General features: G+C 39.5%; 1 protein-coding gene across 1 annotated transcript in view; it reads right to left on the reverse strand.

Moving 5' to 3' along the window:
• LOC124554911 (ATP-dependent DNA helicase Q5-like) overlaps positions 1-17,273 on the reverse strand; it is a 309,389-nt gene that overhangs the window by 65,929 nt on the left and 226,187 nt on the right. Inside the window, exon 10 of the mRNA XM_047128599.1 lies at positions 7,426-7,630. Within this exon, the coding sequence (XP_046984555.1) occupies positions 7,426-7,630 (205 nt within the window). The remainder of the gene's footprint in view (positions 1-7,425; positions 7,631-17,273) is intronic.

The following is a 17,273-nucleotide window of genomic DNA, read 5'->3' on the forward strand; positions in this document are numbered from 1 at the left end:
TGGCGGGTGTTGGCCCTGTGTGCCTCGGTCGTATGCAGTCCTGATTGTGGCGCTCACCTGCACGCCGTCAAACACGCATACGACCATCATTGGCACCAAGGCAGAAGCGACTCTCATCGCTGAAGACGACACGTCTCCATTCGTCCCTCCATTCACGCCTGTCGCGACACCACTGGAGGCGGGCTGCACGATGTTGGGGCGTGAGCGGACGACGGCCTAACGGTGTGCGAGACCGTAGCCCAGCTTCATGGAGACGGTTGCGAATGGTCCTCGCCGATACCCCAGGAGCAACAGTGTCCCTAATTTGCTGGGAAGTGGCGGTGCGGTCCCCTACAGCACTGCGTAGGATCCTACGGTCTTGGCGTGCAACCGTGCGTCGCTGCGGTCCGGTCCCAGGTCGACGGGCACGTGCACCTTCCGCCGACCACTGGCGACAACATCGATGTACTGTGGAGACCTCACGCCCCACGTGTTGAGCAATTCGGCGGTACGTCCACCCGGCCTCCCGCATGCCCACTATACGCCCTCGCTCAAAGTCCGTCAACTGCACATACGGTTCACGTCCACGCTGTCGCGGCATGCTACCAGTGTTAAAGACTGCGATGGAGCTCCGTATGCCACGGCAAACTGGCTGACACTGACGGCGACGGTGCACAAATGCTGCACAGCTAGCGCCATTCGACGGCCAACACCGCGGTTCCTGGTGTGTCCGCTGTGCTGTGCGTGTGATCATTGCTTGTACAGCCCTCTCGCAGTGTCCGGAGCAAGTATGGTGGGTCTGACACACCGGTGTCAATGTGTTCTTTTTTCCATTTCCAGGAGTGTATATACTATATTTACCCGAGTATAAGATGACCCTGATAATAAGATTCTTTCCCCAAGAAGCTTCTTGAGAAAAATTTATTTTTAACATATTCTGACTAATCAAAATTGCAAACTGACAAATATTCACCTAAAAAGTTAACAGTGTACCTATTCTAAATTTATGCCATTTATTAATTGTATGCATTTTGATAATATAAGGAGAAATAAAATAGCTGAAAAAGAAATTGTTGACACTACTTTGCACACCATTTTCTTGTCTACATTTTTTTATTACTAAGCCAGTCATCTTTGGTATCATTATTTTTAATCACCACCACCACCAAATCATTATATAGCCAGCTGTGAAATTTATATCTTCATTGTCACAAGTATTTGGCTGTTTCTTTCAAATAAGAAGCAATTTCTGATGATGTGATTACCGTGGGACCTGAGAACACAGCTGTTTTTATTCCAGTACATATCAGATTTTGTTTCTATAGTGATGTGAGAATGTTACAGTATCTCTTGCTTCCAAACATATCGTCTGCTCGCTGCTCTCTCATAGGCTGCATACAACCAGCAACTGACACACCACCTTTCATTCCCATCATATGTCACAGTGAAGGTCAACAACAATGCAACATGAAAACCGTAAGTATGCCACTGGTCCCATCTAGACTTTTACCGTCTCCCGCAGAAATGAATACTCTTGTTCAGTATTTTTCTAATTTTTAAGTCAGTTCAATTCTGACTACAAATGGATTCAGTCAAACTGCAGTTTAAATATAAAAAATGTCCATAAAAAGCTGAAGTACACAGTATAAATTCCCATAGTTGGCAACACAACATAGCTTGCTGCCTCCTCACTAAACCCCCCCTCACACTCATCTAGTTCTCAGCTAAGCTGGTATCACTGTTCCCCCTCCAACCCATCTGTAGTGCTGTGCTTGGGCAACTGTGAAACACAGACTGCAATATCTTCTTCAGTGCAAGTCATATTTATCAACAACAACTAATTCATAAATAAAATATTGCAATCACGATTCAGTCCAATCCTCAAACTTGCACTCATCCCCATATACTGATGTCTGTTGGCACTATCTCCATTATGGATCTTGCTGCTGCAATTTTTATCTTGTGACAGCAGCTACAGTCACTTTAATATGATTTATTTAGTTTTTAGACACTTCATTCTAGTTTAATTTTCCTTCTCATTTTATCTGAATGTCAGCCTCATGTTATAAAACTGATTAACAGCTGGTAACATTTTTACCCAGTATTCTAATATGTGAATAGTGACCGAATTTATCATTTGCAGCCCCCCTAGTAAAACAATATTTCTGCTTTTGAATGTCACCTTTACTTAAAAAGCAGCATAATGCTTGTACGGGGTATCCATACATGTATGAGAACTTTTATTGCAAATACAACAACAGTTTGTAAGATGTTAGAATTATGTGTGTTATTCTTTCTGTGTTGCACAAAATTGCCAAATTTTAAGCAAAGAAATTGATTGTTGTAGTGCCTAGCTCATAGTTTCTAGCATACCCCTCACACTAGCACCACACGAGTCGAATGTCACGTAATTGTTCAAGCAATGTCAGTACTGTATTGAGTGCTTAGGCGTATTGGAAGATGATGTGCTGTTGGAAGGCAAATATCATTTGCCCAGTCCTGCCTTTCAAAATTCTTTAGAAAAAAAAATCTGCATGTGACCTCAACAACCATAGCTAGCTTCATCTGTAAATGTAAAATGAGCTCTACATAATCTATTAAACAATGAAAAATGGTAATCTCAAGCAGCAACAGTTTAATCTGCAGACATACGACGCTCCTGTATTTTTTGAGTGATGCATCGGGAAAAACATCATCTTACACTTGGGTGAATACAGTTTTGGAGTGCTGTTTGTTTTTGAGAATGTAAGTGGTTTGACGTTTGATGTATGATTGTGTCAGTTGTAGGTTTACAGGAAACTGCAAAATTGTGCTGTTTGTTTTAATTTTTATTACACCTAATAAGTTTATTATAATATCCCGTTTTTTCCTATTGTGAATCTGATCTTTTTGTCTGTTGTGTTTATGCCTGCATATAGCCTGTCAGTATTTGTTGATGCTGCATCTATAAGGTGTAATATCATCCATGTATCTGACCCTGGTGTACTGTTTCTATTTGCAATAATGTTTTTAAAAGCAAGCAGTTCCATTTGGTTTGTGAAAATATTTCTTAATACACCTGAAATTGGAGAGCCCATTGGTATATTATCTTCCTTTTAGTAGGTTCTGTACTGAACAAAAGGTAGTTTTGTTCTGTTATTAGTTTTAGTAACATGACTGTTTCATTAATGCATTCATCTGGAAGTTGGCTGTTAGCTTCCAGGTTTTGTTGTATTTTGAAGTTTTCAGATAGAAATTTCTAACATAAATCCTGGAAGTGTAGCTTGTATATAATAGGTAGTACTGGAATGTTTTATTTGTTTGTTTTTGGCTTGCACCGGAGGGTATGTACAATGGGATTGTTTTGTCCTAATTTTTTTCCTTTATCATCTAGTTTGTGGTCTGTATGTTCCAAGGTATTTTTTACCTTCGTCCAGAACCTGTTTGTTGGGTCAAATTTCAGTTTGTTAATATCATTTTGTGAAAAGAGTTCTCGCGTTTTGTCAATGTGTTGTTTTTTGTCCATAAGGACAATTGCATTGTCTTTTCTGCTTTTGGAATAACAATATTTTTGTTTTGGAGTTTGAGTTTTCTGAGGGCTGTAGGTTCTGTGTTCATATTGTTTTTGTCATTCCCAAGTCTGTTATAATTTTGAGGATATCATTATTTTTTTTATTAGTTCTCTAGTTAGCCCAATATTCACATTGTTGTCCTTTTTACCTTATTGTGCTGTAACAGCTTTCGATTCTACAGTAAGCTTTTCTGTATAAGTTTAATCCATTTTTGTGTTAAATTTATACATTAGTCTTTTCATAATATTTCACTTCCTTTACTGTTAAGTTATGGGTCTGTGGGATCTGTCAGTCTGGAGTAAAATTGCTGATCATGCATTGGCTGTTTGTATTTTGTGTTTCTGTATGGTGTTTGTTGTATCATAGACTGTGATATCTCTCGTAATACTCCAAAGGCCAAAAACTTTCAATCTGAGTGAAAGCAGTGCAACCATCAAGAAGTGAGATAAAATTCAACTGTAAGTAACCTTGCATTTTATAATCAGGTTTACATGTGAACTGTTTTAAATAAAATCAGATATAATGTAACATTCCAGAACAGCTTCTGATGATCCCTGTTAACCCTTTCCAATACAGTTTTTCTACTCACTGCATTCTCCCTAACTCTTATTTATTTTAGGTGGATAATGATATGAGGGATTATGGGTTATTGTGCTGCCATTTTTGGTGGTGGTGGTGGTGGTGGTGGTGGTTAGTGTGTAACGTCCCATCGACAACGAGGTCATTAGAGACGGAGCGCAAGCTCGGGTTAGGGAAGGAGTGGGAAGGAAATCGGCCGTGCCCTTTCAAAGGAACCATCCCGGCATTTGCCTGAAACGATTTAGGGAAATCACGGAAAACCTAAATCAGGATGGCCAGAGACGGGATTGAACCGTCGTCCTCCCAAACGCGAGTCCAGTGTGCTAACCACTGCGCCACCTCGCTCGGTGCTGCCATTTAAAAAAAAAAAAAGTAAAATGCAATATGAGGTCACTTGACAACTTTATTTTCTTTTATGCTAGTTTTTGAAAGCACATACGGTATTTTTGTTTTGGTTGTTTATAATTTTTTTTTGCATGGTACTTCTTCAAACATCCCCCCAGGTGAATTCCAGGCTTCCTCTTGTATGTTTGCAGTAGAAAACTGTTTCTCTTCTTCCTCCTTTCTTCTTGCATATGCTGCAAACCATGCAACCCTTTGTTGTTCTTTTCTTTCATTTTGCATTATAAAATGTAACCTTGCATTCAGTCTTTTCTCAGTGTCAGTGATGACAGACTTCTACTCTTCTTTGAGTCTGTATTTCTAACCTGGCTGACTAGCTGTCTGATTAGATTCTTTTATAGCAAAGATTAGCTTGCAGCTGTTCTTCACATTCATTTCTGTCCATTGTGTATAGAATATAACTGTTCACTGCAGTAACTTCAGTCAGCCAGAAGAATAATTTTTTTCCAAATTTTGTATGATCATCTTGTAAAACCACAGCAACCACAGTACTGATAAGCTCTGTTCAACTCAATTCACTCCTCCCATAAACTTAGTGTATTCTTAAATAACAGTGGGTTTCAGGAACTACACAGCTTGTTCCTCCCTATAAACAATGATCAATTGGGTTTGAGGACTAAAGAATGTGCACAGCATTGTCACTAACCTCTTGTCATGGAATGAACAATACGCAATTTTCATCTCATTTTGATAGTCACATAACTCATTTTCAGCAAATTTCATCTTCCAGAATGAGATTTTCACCCTGCAGCGGAGTGTGCGGTGATATGAAACTTCCTGGCAGATTAAAACTGTGTGCCGGACCGAGACTCGAACTCGGGATCTTTGCCTTTCGCGGGCAAGTGCTCTACCAACTGAGCTACCCAAGCACGACTCACGCCCCGTCCTCACAGCTTTACTTCCGCCAGTACTTCGCCTCCTACCTTCCAAACTTTACATTAGCTCTCCTGTGAACCTTACAGAACTAGCACTCCTGAAAGAAAGGATATTGCGGAGACATGGCTTAGCCACAGCCTGGGGGATGTTTCCAGAATGAGATTTTCACTCTGCAGCGGAGTGTGCACTGATATGAAACTTCCTGGCAGATTAAAACTGTGTGCCGGACTGAGACTCGAACTCGGGATCTTTGCCTTTCGCGGGCAAGTGCTCTACCAACTGATCCCAAGTTCGAGTCTCAGTCCAGCACACAGTTTTAATCTGCTAGGAAGTTTCATATCAGTGCACACTCTGCAGCAGAGTGAAAATCTCATTCTGCAAACATCCCCCAGGCTGTGGCTAAACCATGTCTCTGCAATATCCTTTCTTTCAGGAGTGTTAGTTCTGCAAGGTTCACAGGAGAGCTTCTGTAAAGTTTGGAAGGTAGGAGGCGAGGTACTGGCGGAAGTAAAGCAGTGAGGACGGGGCACGGATCGTGCTTGGGTAGCTCAGTTGGTAGAGCACTTGCCCGCGAAAGGCAAAGATCCCGAGTTCGAATCTCGGTCCGGCACACAGTTTTAATCTGCCAGGAAGTTTCAAGTTTCATCTTCTTGAAATTACATGAAAAATCCCGCCGAGAAAGCATAACTGTACCTATTAGATGAAATTTTATTTTGTGCAATTCCCCCCCAAGTTAAGGGCTTGTGTAGAATCTGTCAGTAAAGATGTGATAGCCTGAACAATCTTCCAAAGCTAGCAACTGCTGCGCCAAGTGGACCACTATTTGGGATGCACAAGGTAAACCAGGATGAATTAGTGTAGTTGTCTTTCCATAATATGGAATGTGAGAAAAAACACAACCATTTTCTGAATCACACAGACAGAAAACTCGTAAACCCCATTCTCTAGGTGTCTTTGGATTGTAGCTCTTGAATTCTTCCTGTGAATGCTTCTGTGCTCTCTTCTATAACCACATTCTGCAAGTCACCCAATGTGGCGCTGAATGAAATAAGACTTGCACTTGGCAACTGAACCCGAATGGGACATCCCGGCCAACAATGCCATATGATCATTTCACTTTTTCTTTTTGGTACATAAAGTTCTTTGCATTTACTGTTGATGTACTCACTAATGTTCTTCACCTTGCTCCCTCTCATATGTTGACACCCTTGAATTGTGACAGGTGGAACTATATGCAGCATCCAAAATATTTGAAAAATGGAAATGAGAAAAAAACATCTTTCAAAAACAGAGTTCATTCTAGCCAGTTTTCTGCAAAATAATCAACTTATTCTGTCTTCAAACCCTAGGCCATGTTCAATATTACACCAACAAAAGCCTTCAATTCTTGTAATGAAACATCCCTCCACGAGTGCCACACTGAGTATTTTGTAAGTGGAGTGACTTTCTGTATTTTTTCTTTAGCATACATTTTTCTAGCATTCACAGTTCCACTAATAAAGTTGTCAGTGAAGAATGGACAAAAATTTTCAGGTTCAAATTCTGGCCCAACATCACAAGGAATGGTGAAACTTGGTTGTGTGATAGAAAAAGGAAACTTCGTGGGCTCACTGTCACCATTGCGATAAACTTTCCAGGTATTTGCTACAGGTCCTCTCTCTTGTCCACTTTCCATTCAATCAGTGGATTCCAGTTCCCTACAACCTACGTCACAGCACACGGAAGTTTCCTCCCTGTCACTTTCCTCACTAAATTCTCCTTCATCCGAGAAGTCTTTGAGAAAAGACATGGCCGTATCATCACTTGCACATTTTCTACCAACCATCATCCTACTAGAAACATGTGAATGCGACATGCTTTGAGTTGTTAGATCTTCGTATTAAGCTCTGCCATGAACCTAGCGAATCCCAACAATAGTTTGGCAGTGGAGCAGAAAGGGTTAACAAAGACAAAACACATCTGGGTGATTAAATACATTCAGTTACAGCATGCAAAATGCTTTTTTACTGACCAAAAACAAATTGTGTTTCAGACTTACCGATATTGTGAGGCCAGAAACCTTTGAAGACGTGTAATCCGAGGCTCGAACTCTCACACGTTCTGGTTTTACCTCATCGTCAGTAGAAGATGATTTTGAAGGCTTCCTCAGAGATAATTGCTCTTTAATAAATTTCAGTTCATCATTCTTTCTTTTACTAGTATTATCATCACTGTCATCATCATTTCGATAGTCATCCAGGTATCTAAATGGCAGAACAGATGTACAGCAATAAGTCTCTCCGATGCACTAAGATAGACGAGATCACGTTATTTGCAAAAAGAAAACTGACAATCTTATTAGCGCCAATAAAAAATTCCAGACAGGTTTTTAGAAACAACTTATAGAACCAAGTGCAAGAAGGGAAGGAAAATAAACAAACGAAATAACAACAATATTCTTATATCCATGGAAACAATAGAATCTAAGAAACTGAGTAAATAAGGTCATTGATACAATACACACAATATTATTCATCTATTGTGATGACTAAAAATCTGTGACTGAAACCCTGATATCCTGGGCACTGTGTTATTACCACATTACGCATGGAGTAGCTCCTAATTGTTGAGTTTGGAAGAAATATGGTAAGAGAAACAGCACTGCTATTAAAATTTCAATTCATCCTGGAGGTTTGGTGAAAAGATGTAACTAGTTAAGGTGACTTCATGGGTAAGTAGGAGATCCCAATTCAAATAATCTGTACTGTATACTGAAATAATGTGATTAGAGCATACATGTTGCCTTTATCAACACGACTAGCAAACACAGCAATGCTTCGCTGTTGCTAAATAGGTTGTTGTTGTTGTTGTTGTTGTTGTTGTTGTCATGGTCCTCAGTCCTGAGACTGGTTTGATACAGCTCTCCATGCTACTCTATCCTGTGCAAGTTTCTTCATCTCCCAGTACCTACTGCAACCTACATCCTTCTGAATCTGTTTAGTGTATTCATCTCTTGGTCTCCCTCTACGATTTTTACCCTCCACGCTGCCCTACAACACTAAATTGGTGGTCCCTTGATGCCTCAGAACATGCCCTACCAACCGATCCCTTCTTCTAGTCAAGTTGTGCCACAAACTCCTCTTCTCCCCAATCCTATTCAATACCTCCTCATTAGTTATGTGATCTACCCATCTAATCTTCAGAATTCTTCTGTAGCACCACATTTCGAAAGCTTCTATTCTCTTCTTGTCCAAACTGGTTATCGTCCATGTTTCACTTCCATTCGTGGCTACACTCCATACAAATACTTTCAGAAACGGCTTCCTGACACTTAAATCTATACTCGATGTTAACAAATTTCTCTTCTTCAGAAATGATTTCCTTGCCATTGCCAGTCTACATTTTATATCCTCTCTGCTACGACCATCATCAGTTATTTTGCTCCCCAAATAGCAAAACTCCTTTACTACTTCCCAATCTACTTCCCTCAGCATCATCTCAGTTAACTTGACTACATTCCATTATCCTCGTTTTGCTTTTGTTGATGTTCATCTTATATCCTCCTTTCAAGACACTGTCCACTCCGTTCAACTGCTCTTCCAAGTCTTTGTTGTCTCTGACAGGATTACAATGTCATCGGCGAACCTCAAAGTTTTTATTTCTTCTCCATGGATTTTAATACCTACTCCAAATTTTTATTTGTTTTCTTTACCGCTTGTTCAGTATACAGACTGAATAACATCGGAGAGAGGCTGCAACCGTGTCTCACTCCCTTCCCTACCACTGCTTCTCTTTTATGTCTCTCGACTCTTACAATTGCCATCTGGTTTCTGTACAGAGAGAGTATTACAATAAACAACATTGTCAAAAGCTTTCTCTAAGTCAACAAATGCTAGAAACATAGGTTTGCCTTTTGCCTTTTCTTAATCTAGCTTCTAAGATAAGCCGTAGGGTCAGTATCGCCTCACGTGTTCCAACATTTCTATGGAATCCAAACTGATCTTCCCCAAGGTGGGCTTCTACCAGTTTTTCCATTCGTCTGTAAAGAATTCGCGTTAGTATTTTGCAGCTGTCACTTATTAAACTGAAAGTTTGGTAATTTTCACATCTGTCAACATCTGCTTTCTTTGGGATTGGAATTATTTTGTTCTTCTTGAAGTCTGACGCTATTTCGCCTGTCTCATATATCTTGCTCACCAGATGGTAGAGTTTTGTCAGGACTAGCTCTCCCAATGCTGTCAGTAGTTCTAATGGAATGTTGTCTACTCCCGGGGCCTTGTTTCGACTTAGGTCTTTAAGTGTTCTGTCAAACTCTTCACGCAGTATCATATCTCCCATTTCATCTTCATCCACATCCTCTTCCATTTCCATAATATTGCCATCAAGTACATCGTCGTCGTATAGACCCTCTACATACTCCTTCCACTTTTCTGCTTTCCCTTCTTTGCTTAGAAACTGGGTTTCCATCTGAGCTCTTGATATTCATACAAGTGGTTCCCTTTCCTCCAAAGGTCTCTTTAATTTTCCTGTAGGCAGTATCTATATTACCCCTAGTGAGATAAGCCTCTACATCCTTACATTTGTCCTCTAGCCATCCCTGCTTAACCATTTTGCACTTCCTGTCGAACGCATTTGTGAGACGTTTGTATTCCTTTTTGCCTGCTTTATTTACTGCATTTTTATATTTTCTCCTTTCATCAATTAAATTCAATATTTCTTCTGTCACCCAAGGATTTCTACTAGCCCTTGTCTTTTTACCTACTTGAACCTCTGCTGCCTTCACTACTTCATCCCTCAAAGCTATCCATTCTTCTTCTACTCTATTTCTGTCCCCCATTCTTGTCAATTTTTCCCTTATGCTCTCCCCGAAACACTGTACAACCTCTGGTTTAGTCAGTTTATCCAGGTCCCATCTCCTTAAATTCCCACCTTTTTGCAGTTTATTCAGTTTTAATCTACAGTTCATAACCAATAGATTGTGGTCAGAGTCCACATCCGCCCCTGGAAATGTCTTAGAACTTAAAACCTGGTTCCTAAATCTCTGTCTTACCATTATATAATCTATCTGAAACCTGTCAGTATCTCCAGCTTTCTTCCATGTATACAACCTTCTTTTATGATTCTTGAACCAAGTGTTAGTTATGATTAAGTTATGCTCTGTGCAAAATTCTACCAGGTGGCTTCCTCTCTCATTTCTTAGCCCCAATCCATAGTCACCTACTATGTTTCCTTCTCTTCCTTTTCCTACTATCGAATTCCAGTCACCCATGACTATCAAATTTTCATCTCCCTACACTATCTGAATAATTTCTTTTATCTTGTCATACATTTCTTCAATTTCTTCGTCATCTGCAGAGCTAGTTGGCATATAAACTTGTACTACTGTAGTAGGCATGGGCTTTGTGTCTATCTTGGCCACAATAATGCGTTCACTATGCTGTTTGTAGTAGCTTACCCGCACTCCTATTTTTTTATTCATTATTAAACCTACTACAGCATTACCCCTATTTGATTTTGTATCTATAACCCTGTATTCACCTGACCAAAAGTCTTGTTCCTCCTGGCACCGAACTTCACTAATTCCCACTATATCTAACTCTAACCTATCCATTTCCCTTTTTAAATTTTCTAACCTACCTGCCCGATTAAGGGATCTGACATTCCACGCGTCGATCCGTAGACACGTTTTCTTTCTCCTGATAACGACGTCCTCCTGAGCAGTCCTCGCCCAGAGATCCAAATGGGGGACTATTTTACCTCCGGAATATTTTACCCAAGATGACGCCATCACCATTTAACCATACAGTAAAGCTGCATGCCATCAGGAAAAATTACGGCCGTAGTTTCCCCTTGTTTTCAGCCGTTCGCAATACCAGCACAGCAAGGCCATTTTGGTTAGTGTTACAAGGCTAGATCAGTCAATAATCCAGACTGTTGCCCCTCTTCAGGAACCACACATTTGTCTGGCCTCTCAACAGATACCACTCCATTGTGGTTGCACCTACGGTACGGCTATCTGTATCACTGAGGCTCGCAAGCCTCCCCACCCAGAGCAAGGTCTATGGTTCATTGGGGGGGGGGGGGGGGGGGGGGGGGGGGAGGGGGGCTAAATAGGTATGGTATATTCATCTTCCTCCACACTCTGTCAATCTCTCTCTCTCCCCCCCCCCCCCCCCCCCCCCCCCCCTCTATGTCAATCTCCTCCTCTCCCTTTTTCTGTCCCTCACCTCTTCCCACCTTTCTCTCCTCTCTCCTCTTTTCCACTCCCTATGTCCACCCCCCCCCCCTAACCCCACCCCCCTCTCTCTAACTATGAGCCTTGTTTATTGGTGTTTCAAAGGAAACCTTGATTAAAAATTGAGGTCGCTTAAAATTAATGGGTAAATTGGTTGAGATCATTGGCGCTGCTGGATCTGAGGATGGTAGCTTCAATGACACTATTTTGCATTGTTTAATCTGTGAATGGATAGGATTAGAATGTTTCAGACGACTGATTTCATAATAGTATTCTAATCATAAGCTGATAAGCCATAAATAAAACTTTCTTGTTTTCTGTTAAAATCAACTACAAGGAATAAAACAAAACAGCACATTCTTGTGCACATTTAAAAAAAATTATATATAAGGAGAAAGAATTTATATAGGAGAAATAATATGTCTCATGGTTTAAGTCTCCTGATATCATCACACTGTTAGAGAGAAAACTAAACACATTTTCACAAGACTTTTTTTCCTCACAGTCAGTTTTAATACAAAACCTCTACAGCATTGTTTAACAGAAATATGTAGCTTATACCTAAAGGTTTATTGGAGTGTTGTGCCAAAATTTGAAGTAAATTGATCAAGAACTTTTTTAGATTTTTGGTGATATTGTCAAACTACGACTTTTATAGTAGTATAGAATAGATACATGAGTCACTCCATCACATACATTTGTAGAATACCTGAAACAGACAATAATTGTGCCTCTGCCAACGAAACATAATGTAGAAGACATAAAAATATAGACCACTTCGCTGCTGTCGTCATTCTCAGAAACAATGCAATCAATTATGAAAAATATACTAAGGAATTCTATCACCAAATAAATAGCCCAATAAAACAACAGTTTGGAAATTTATATGGCTGACAAGTGTTTGATTTGACATCCGGTACTGAACAGCCGAGGTCCCACAACCATCTCTGAAAAGATGGACATAGGCATCATATCTAACAGATAGGGTATAGGAGTACATATAACACAGTCGTCAAATAAGGATAAACTTTCAGTGAAACACTTTTCAGAACCGCAATACATTCATATAGGAATTCTTCAGGGTAGTATATTCGAACCAGCACTGTTCCTTATATACGTCAATGACCTGTCCAATAGTCGCAGTCATAGGGAGGGAAAAAAAAAGCTCTCTTTCCTCAGGAAAGCAATATTGTAATCACTCAGAAAGCAAGAAAACTTCCAAAGAAAGCAAAAGAAACCATCAAGGAAGTCCACAATTGGTCAATATACAATAAATTAAAATTGCATGTATAGAAAACAAATGACCTGAATTTCAGTTTGAAGAGGGAAAATGACACTCTTAAATTAAACGTCGATCAGATTGTGCGAAAAACACAAAGTTTTTAGGAAAAAATGTTGATTTTCAATTGAAGTGATGTGAACATACAGAACTAGCAGACACAATGTCATTATACAGGTCATTACAGTCTCCTATCATCAGTGTGTAACAGCTGGTGCCTTTTAGTTACATGCTTTTCGTATGTACACTCAGTTCTTAGTTATGGATTATTTATTTATTTATTTTCTTTTTTTTCTTCTTTCGTTTCACCCTCTTTGGGGTACGCTGGATCAATCATTTCTTTGTGCGTTGTTCTTTTCTTAGGGCCCAGTATTTCTTCATTCCTTCTGATCTTCTTCTCCTCTCTTCTTCCGAGATGAAGGATTTGGACTTTTGTGTGGATTTGTCTTGGAACCTTATGTTTTCATCTTTAGTAATTAACTTAGCAGTTCGATCAATAAGTGAATTTTCTGAAATATTTAATTCCACTAGGTCTTTCTCAGTTTCTTTAAACCAGTTGGGCTTTGTTTTTCAGTTATGGAAGAAGTCAAAGATTTGTTTAGTTAATCTGTTGGAATTCATTCTGCGAAGATGACAATAAAAATTTATTCTCCTTTTTCGCATAGAATCTGAAAGTTTTTCAATTTCCTTGTAGAGAGTTTCATTTTTGATGTATATAATCTTATTGTCTTGAAATGTTTGCCCAATGATTTTTCTTAAAATTTTTCTTTCCTTTACCTCAAGTTTCTCCATTTGGCCTTTGAAATTCATGTTAAGTGTTTCTGCTGCATACAGTGCTTCTGGCTTAATCACTGTCTTGTAATGTGTAATTTTGGACCCCCTTGAATGGGATTTTTTGTTGTATGTATTTTTTGTTAGTTGGAAGGCCAATTCAAGTTTATTTTTTCTGGATTCCATTGCTTTGCTTTCCCCAGCATTCCAACTAATCCATTCTCCAAGATATTTGAATTCTTTTACTATTTCAATCATCTGTTCGTGAACTTTGAGGTATTTACACGAGTGCTTGATGTTTGTCAATATCTTAGTTTTTTCAAAGGAGATGTGAAGACCAATTTTAGCTGCTTGTTTCTTTAGTTCAAGGATTTGCACCCATGCTTCTTCCATTGTTTCAGCAAACAGGGCCATATCATCCGCAAAAGCAATGCAATTTAAGGTTCTTCTTTTTGCAACCCAGCCTTATACCACTCTTAATATTTGTGTTCCATTCTCTGACTACTTTCTCAAGCGCACAATTGAACAGCAATGGTGAGAGCCCATTGCCCTGTCGCACTCCCATTTTTATTTCAAAGGGTTCCGATAGCTCGCCCATAAATTTAACTTTCGAAAATGTATTTGTAAGGGTCGCTTTTATAATATTAGTCGTTTTCTTATCCAAACCCATTTCTTCCAGGACCGATAACAGAGATTCTCTATCAATCGAATCATATGCTTTTTTGAAATCAATGAAGGAGATTACGTATGTCTTTGCCCTTGATTTTTGGTATGCCATAATGTTATTTATTTTATTTATTTATTTATTTTTATGAGGGGGGGGGGGGGGGGGAGGATGGGAGACAGAGGCCAAATTATGAACACAGTTATCAAACTACAGAAAAGCGAAAGAATAATAACCAAAAATAGGAATCTGGCTCATTGTAAAGATCTGTATGAACTATTCGGATCTGAACTACATCACACCACTACATTTACTAATCAGTTATGCACATAAAGAACCTACATAATTACTGCACAAACAGCTCTATCGATGACCATACAACAAGATCCAGTTTGAAGTTATATTTTTAAAGGAAGAATACACAAGAAACTTGAAACAGCATTTTCTACCAGGAAATAAAATTGCACAATAAATTGCCCTAATGAGATTAAAGACATTACTGAAACAAAATTATCTGGAAAGGAAAGTAGAAAATATTCATTTAGTGATACATTCTCAACATTGAAGGATTATTTAGATAAGCAGTGTGTGAGTTTGGTGAAAATTGTGACACAAATAAATACTAATGAAATACCTTTGTCATTTAACAACACACTTTCATTCTATTGAGTGGTAGCTCATTCTGTAAGATATCTCACTTGGGCTGTTTCTTCGTCAAAGTTATGTTGGGGAGACAATTACTTTAGATTAGTGGCTTCTCTAAAGGCTCCTTGAATTCTGTGTGAAGTGCATTTATCTTTAATATGAAATTGATGCTGATGTACTCCAACATAACTGGCAGACACAGAGTTTCAGCAATTTAACAGACATGTTGGGTACTTATTTCCCAGTTAATCAGTGCTGTAACAGGTCCAGCATTTCACTCATAGGTTGTATCACCAGCTCGGGTGCAACCTCAAAACTCATGTACAGCACGTACGTTTCTAGCTGGTTGCAGCATTACCAATGTGGAACAAGTGGCAGCAATCGACAGTCGGGTTCGCGGTAGTGCTAGATTATGCGCACCCATTACTCACCCAGCCATGGCTGCGGAGAGTTCTTTTCCATAGAGACACTGCATATTTTGTGGTCTTTCACTTAACTTGTAGGAAGTGATGCACCAACATCAACTGACAGGTGAATACTCATAATAGCACAAACAGAACCTAGGTACAGCCAAATGAAAATCTACAAAACATTAACTGCCAAGATTTGTTTGCTACTCTGCTTTTACTATACAATAATTCACATTCTTTCAGCCATCAAATCTTACTTTTGAATCTCACGAGTAACATGGTAACAACTGCTTTCATAAACTATATTGATTACATCCTCCCCTCACGAACCATGGACCTTGCCATTGGTGGGGAGGCTTGCGTGCCTCAGCAATACAAATGGCCGTACCGTAGGTGCAACCACAACGAAGGGGTATCTGTTGAGAGGCCAGACAAATGTGTGGTTCCTGAAGAGGGGCAGCAGCCTTTTCAGTAGTAGCAGGGGCAACAGTCTGGATGATTGACTGATCTGGCCTTGTAACACTAACCAAAATGGCCTTGCTGTGCTGGTACTGCGAACGGCTGAAAGCAAGGGGAAACTACAGCTGTAATTTTTCCCGAGGGCATGCAGCTTTACTGTATGATTAAATGGTGATGGCGTCCTCTTGGGTAAAACATTCCAGAGGTAAAATAGTCCCCCATTTGGATCTCTGGGCAAGGACTACTCAGGAGGAGGTCGTTATCAGGAGAAAGAAAACGTGTTCCATGGATCAAAGTGTAGAATGTCTGATCCCTTAATCGGGCAGGTAGGTTAGAAAATTTAAAAAGGGAAATGGATAGGTTAAAGTTAGATATAGTGGGAATTAGTGAAGTTCGGTGCCAGGAGGAACAAGACTTTTGGTCAGGTGAATACAGGGTTATAGATACAAAATCAAATAGGGGTAATGCTGGAGTAGGTTTAATAATGAATAAAAAATAGGAGTGCGGGTAAGCTACTACAAACAGCATAGTGAACGCATTATTGTGGCTAAGATAGACACAAAGCCCATGCCTACTACAACAGTACAAGTTTATATGCCAACTAGCTCTGCAGATGACGAAGAAATTGAAGAAATGTATGACGCGATAAAAGATAGTGAAGGGAGATGAAAATTTAATAGTCATGGGTGACTGGAATTAGATAGTAGGAAAAGGAAGAGAAAGAAACGTAGTAGGTGGATATGGATTGGGGGAAAGAAATGAAAGAGGAAGCCGCCTGGTAGAATTTTGCACAGAGCATAACTTAATCATAGCTAACACTTGGTTCAAGAATCATAAAAGAAGGTTGTATACATGGAAGAAGCCTGGAGATACTAGAAGGTATCAGATAGATTATATAATGGTAAGACAGAGATTTAGGAACCAGGTTTTAAGTTCTAAGACATTTCCAGGGGCAGATGTGGACTCTGACCACAATCTATTGGTTATGAACTGTAGATTAAAACTGAATAAACTGCAGAAAGGTGGGAATTTAAAGAGATGGGACGTGGATAAACCGACTAAACCAGAGGTTGTACAGAGTTTCAGGAAGAGCATAAGGGAAAAATTGACAAGAATGGGGGAAAGAAATACAGTAGAAGAAGAATTGATAGCTTTGAGGGATGAAGTAGTGAAGGCAGCAGAGGATCAAGTAGGTAAAAAGACGAGGGCTAGTAGAAATCCTTGGGTGACAGAAGAAATATTGAATTTAATTGATGAAAGGAGAAAATATAAAAATGCAATAAATAAAGCAGGCAAAAAGGAATACAAACGTCTCAAAAATGAGATTGACAGAAAGTGCAAAATGGCTAAGCAGGGATGGCTAGAGGACAAATGTGAGGATGTAAAGGCTTATCTCACTAGGGGTATGATATATAATGCCTACAGGAAAATTAAAGAGACCTTA

The sequence above is a fragment of the Schistocerca americana genome, chromosome X, assembly GCF_021461395.2.
Source record: "Schistocerca americana isolate TAMUIC-IGC-003095 chromosome X, iqSchAmer2.1, whole genome shotgun sequence".
In the NCBI taxonomy this organism is placed as follows: Eukaryota; Metazoa; Arthropoda; class Insecta; order Orthoptera; family Acrididae; genus Schistocerca; species Schistocerca americana.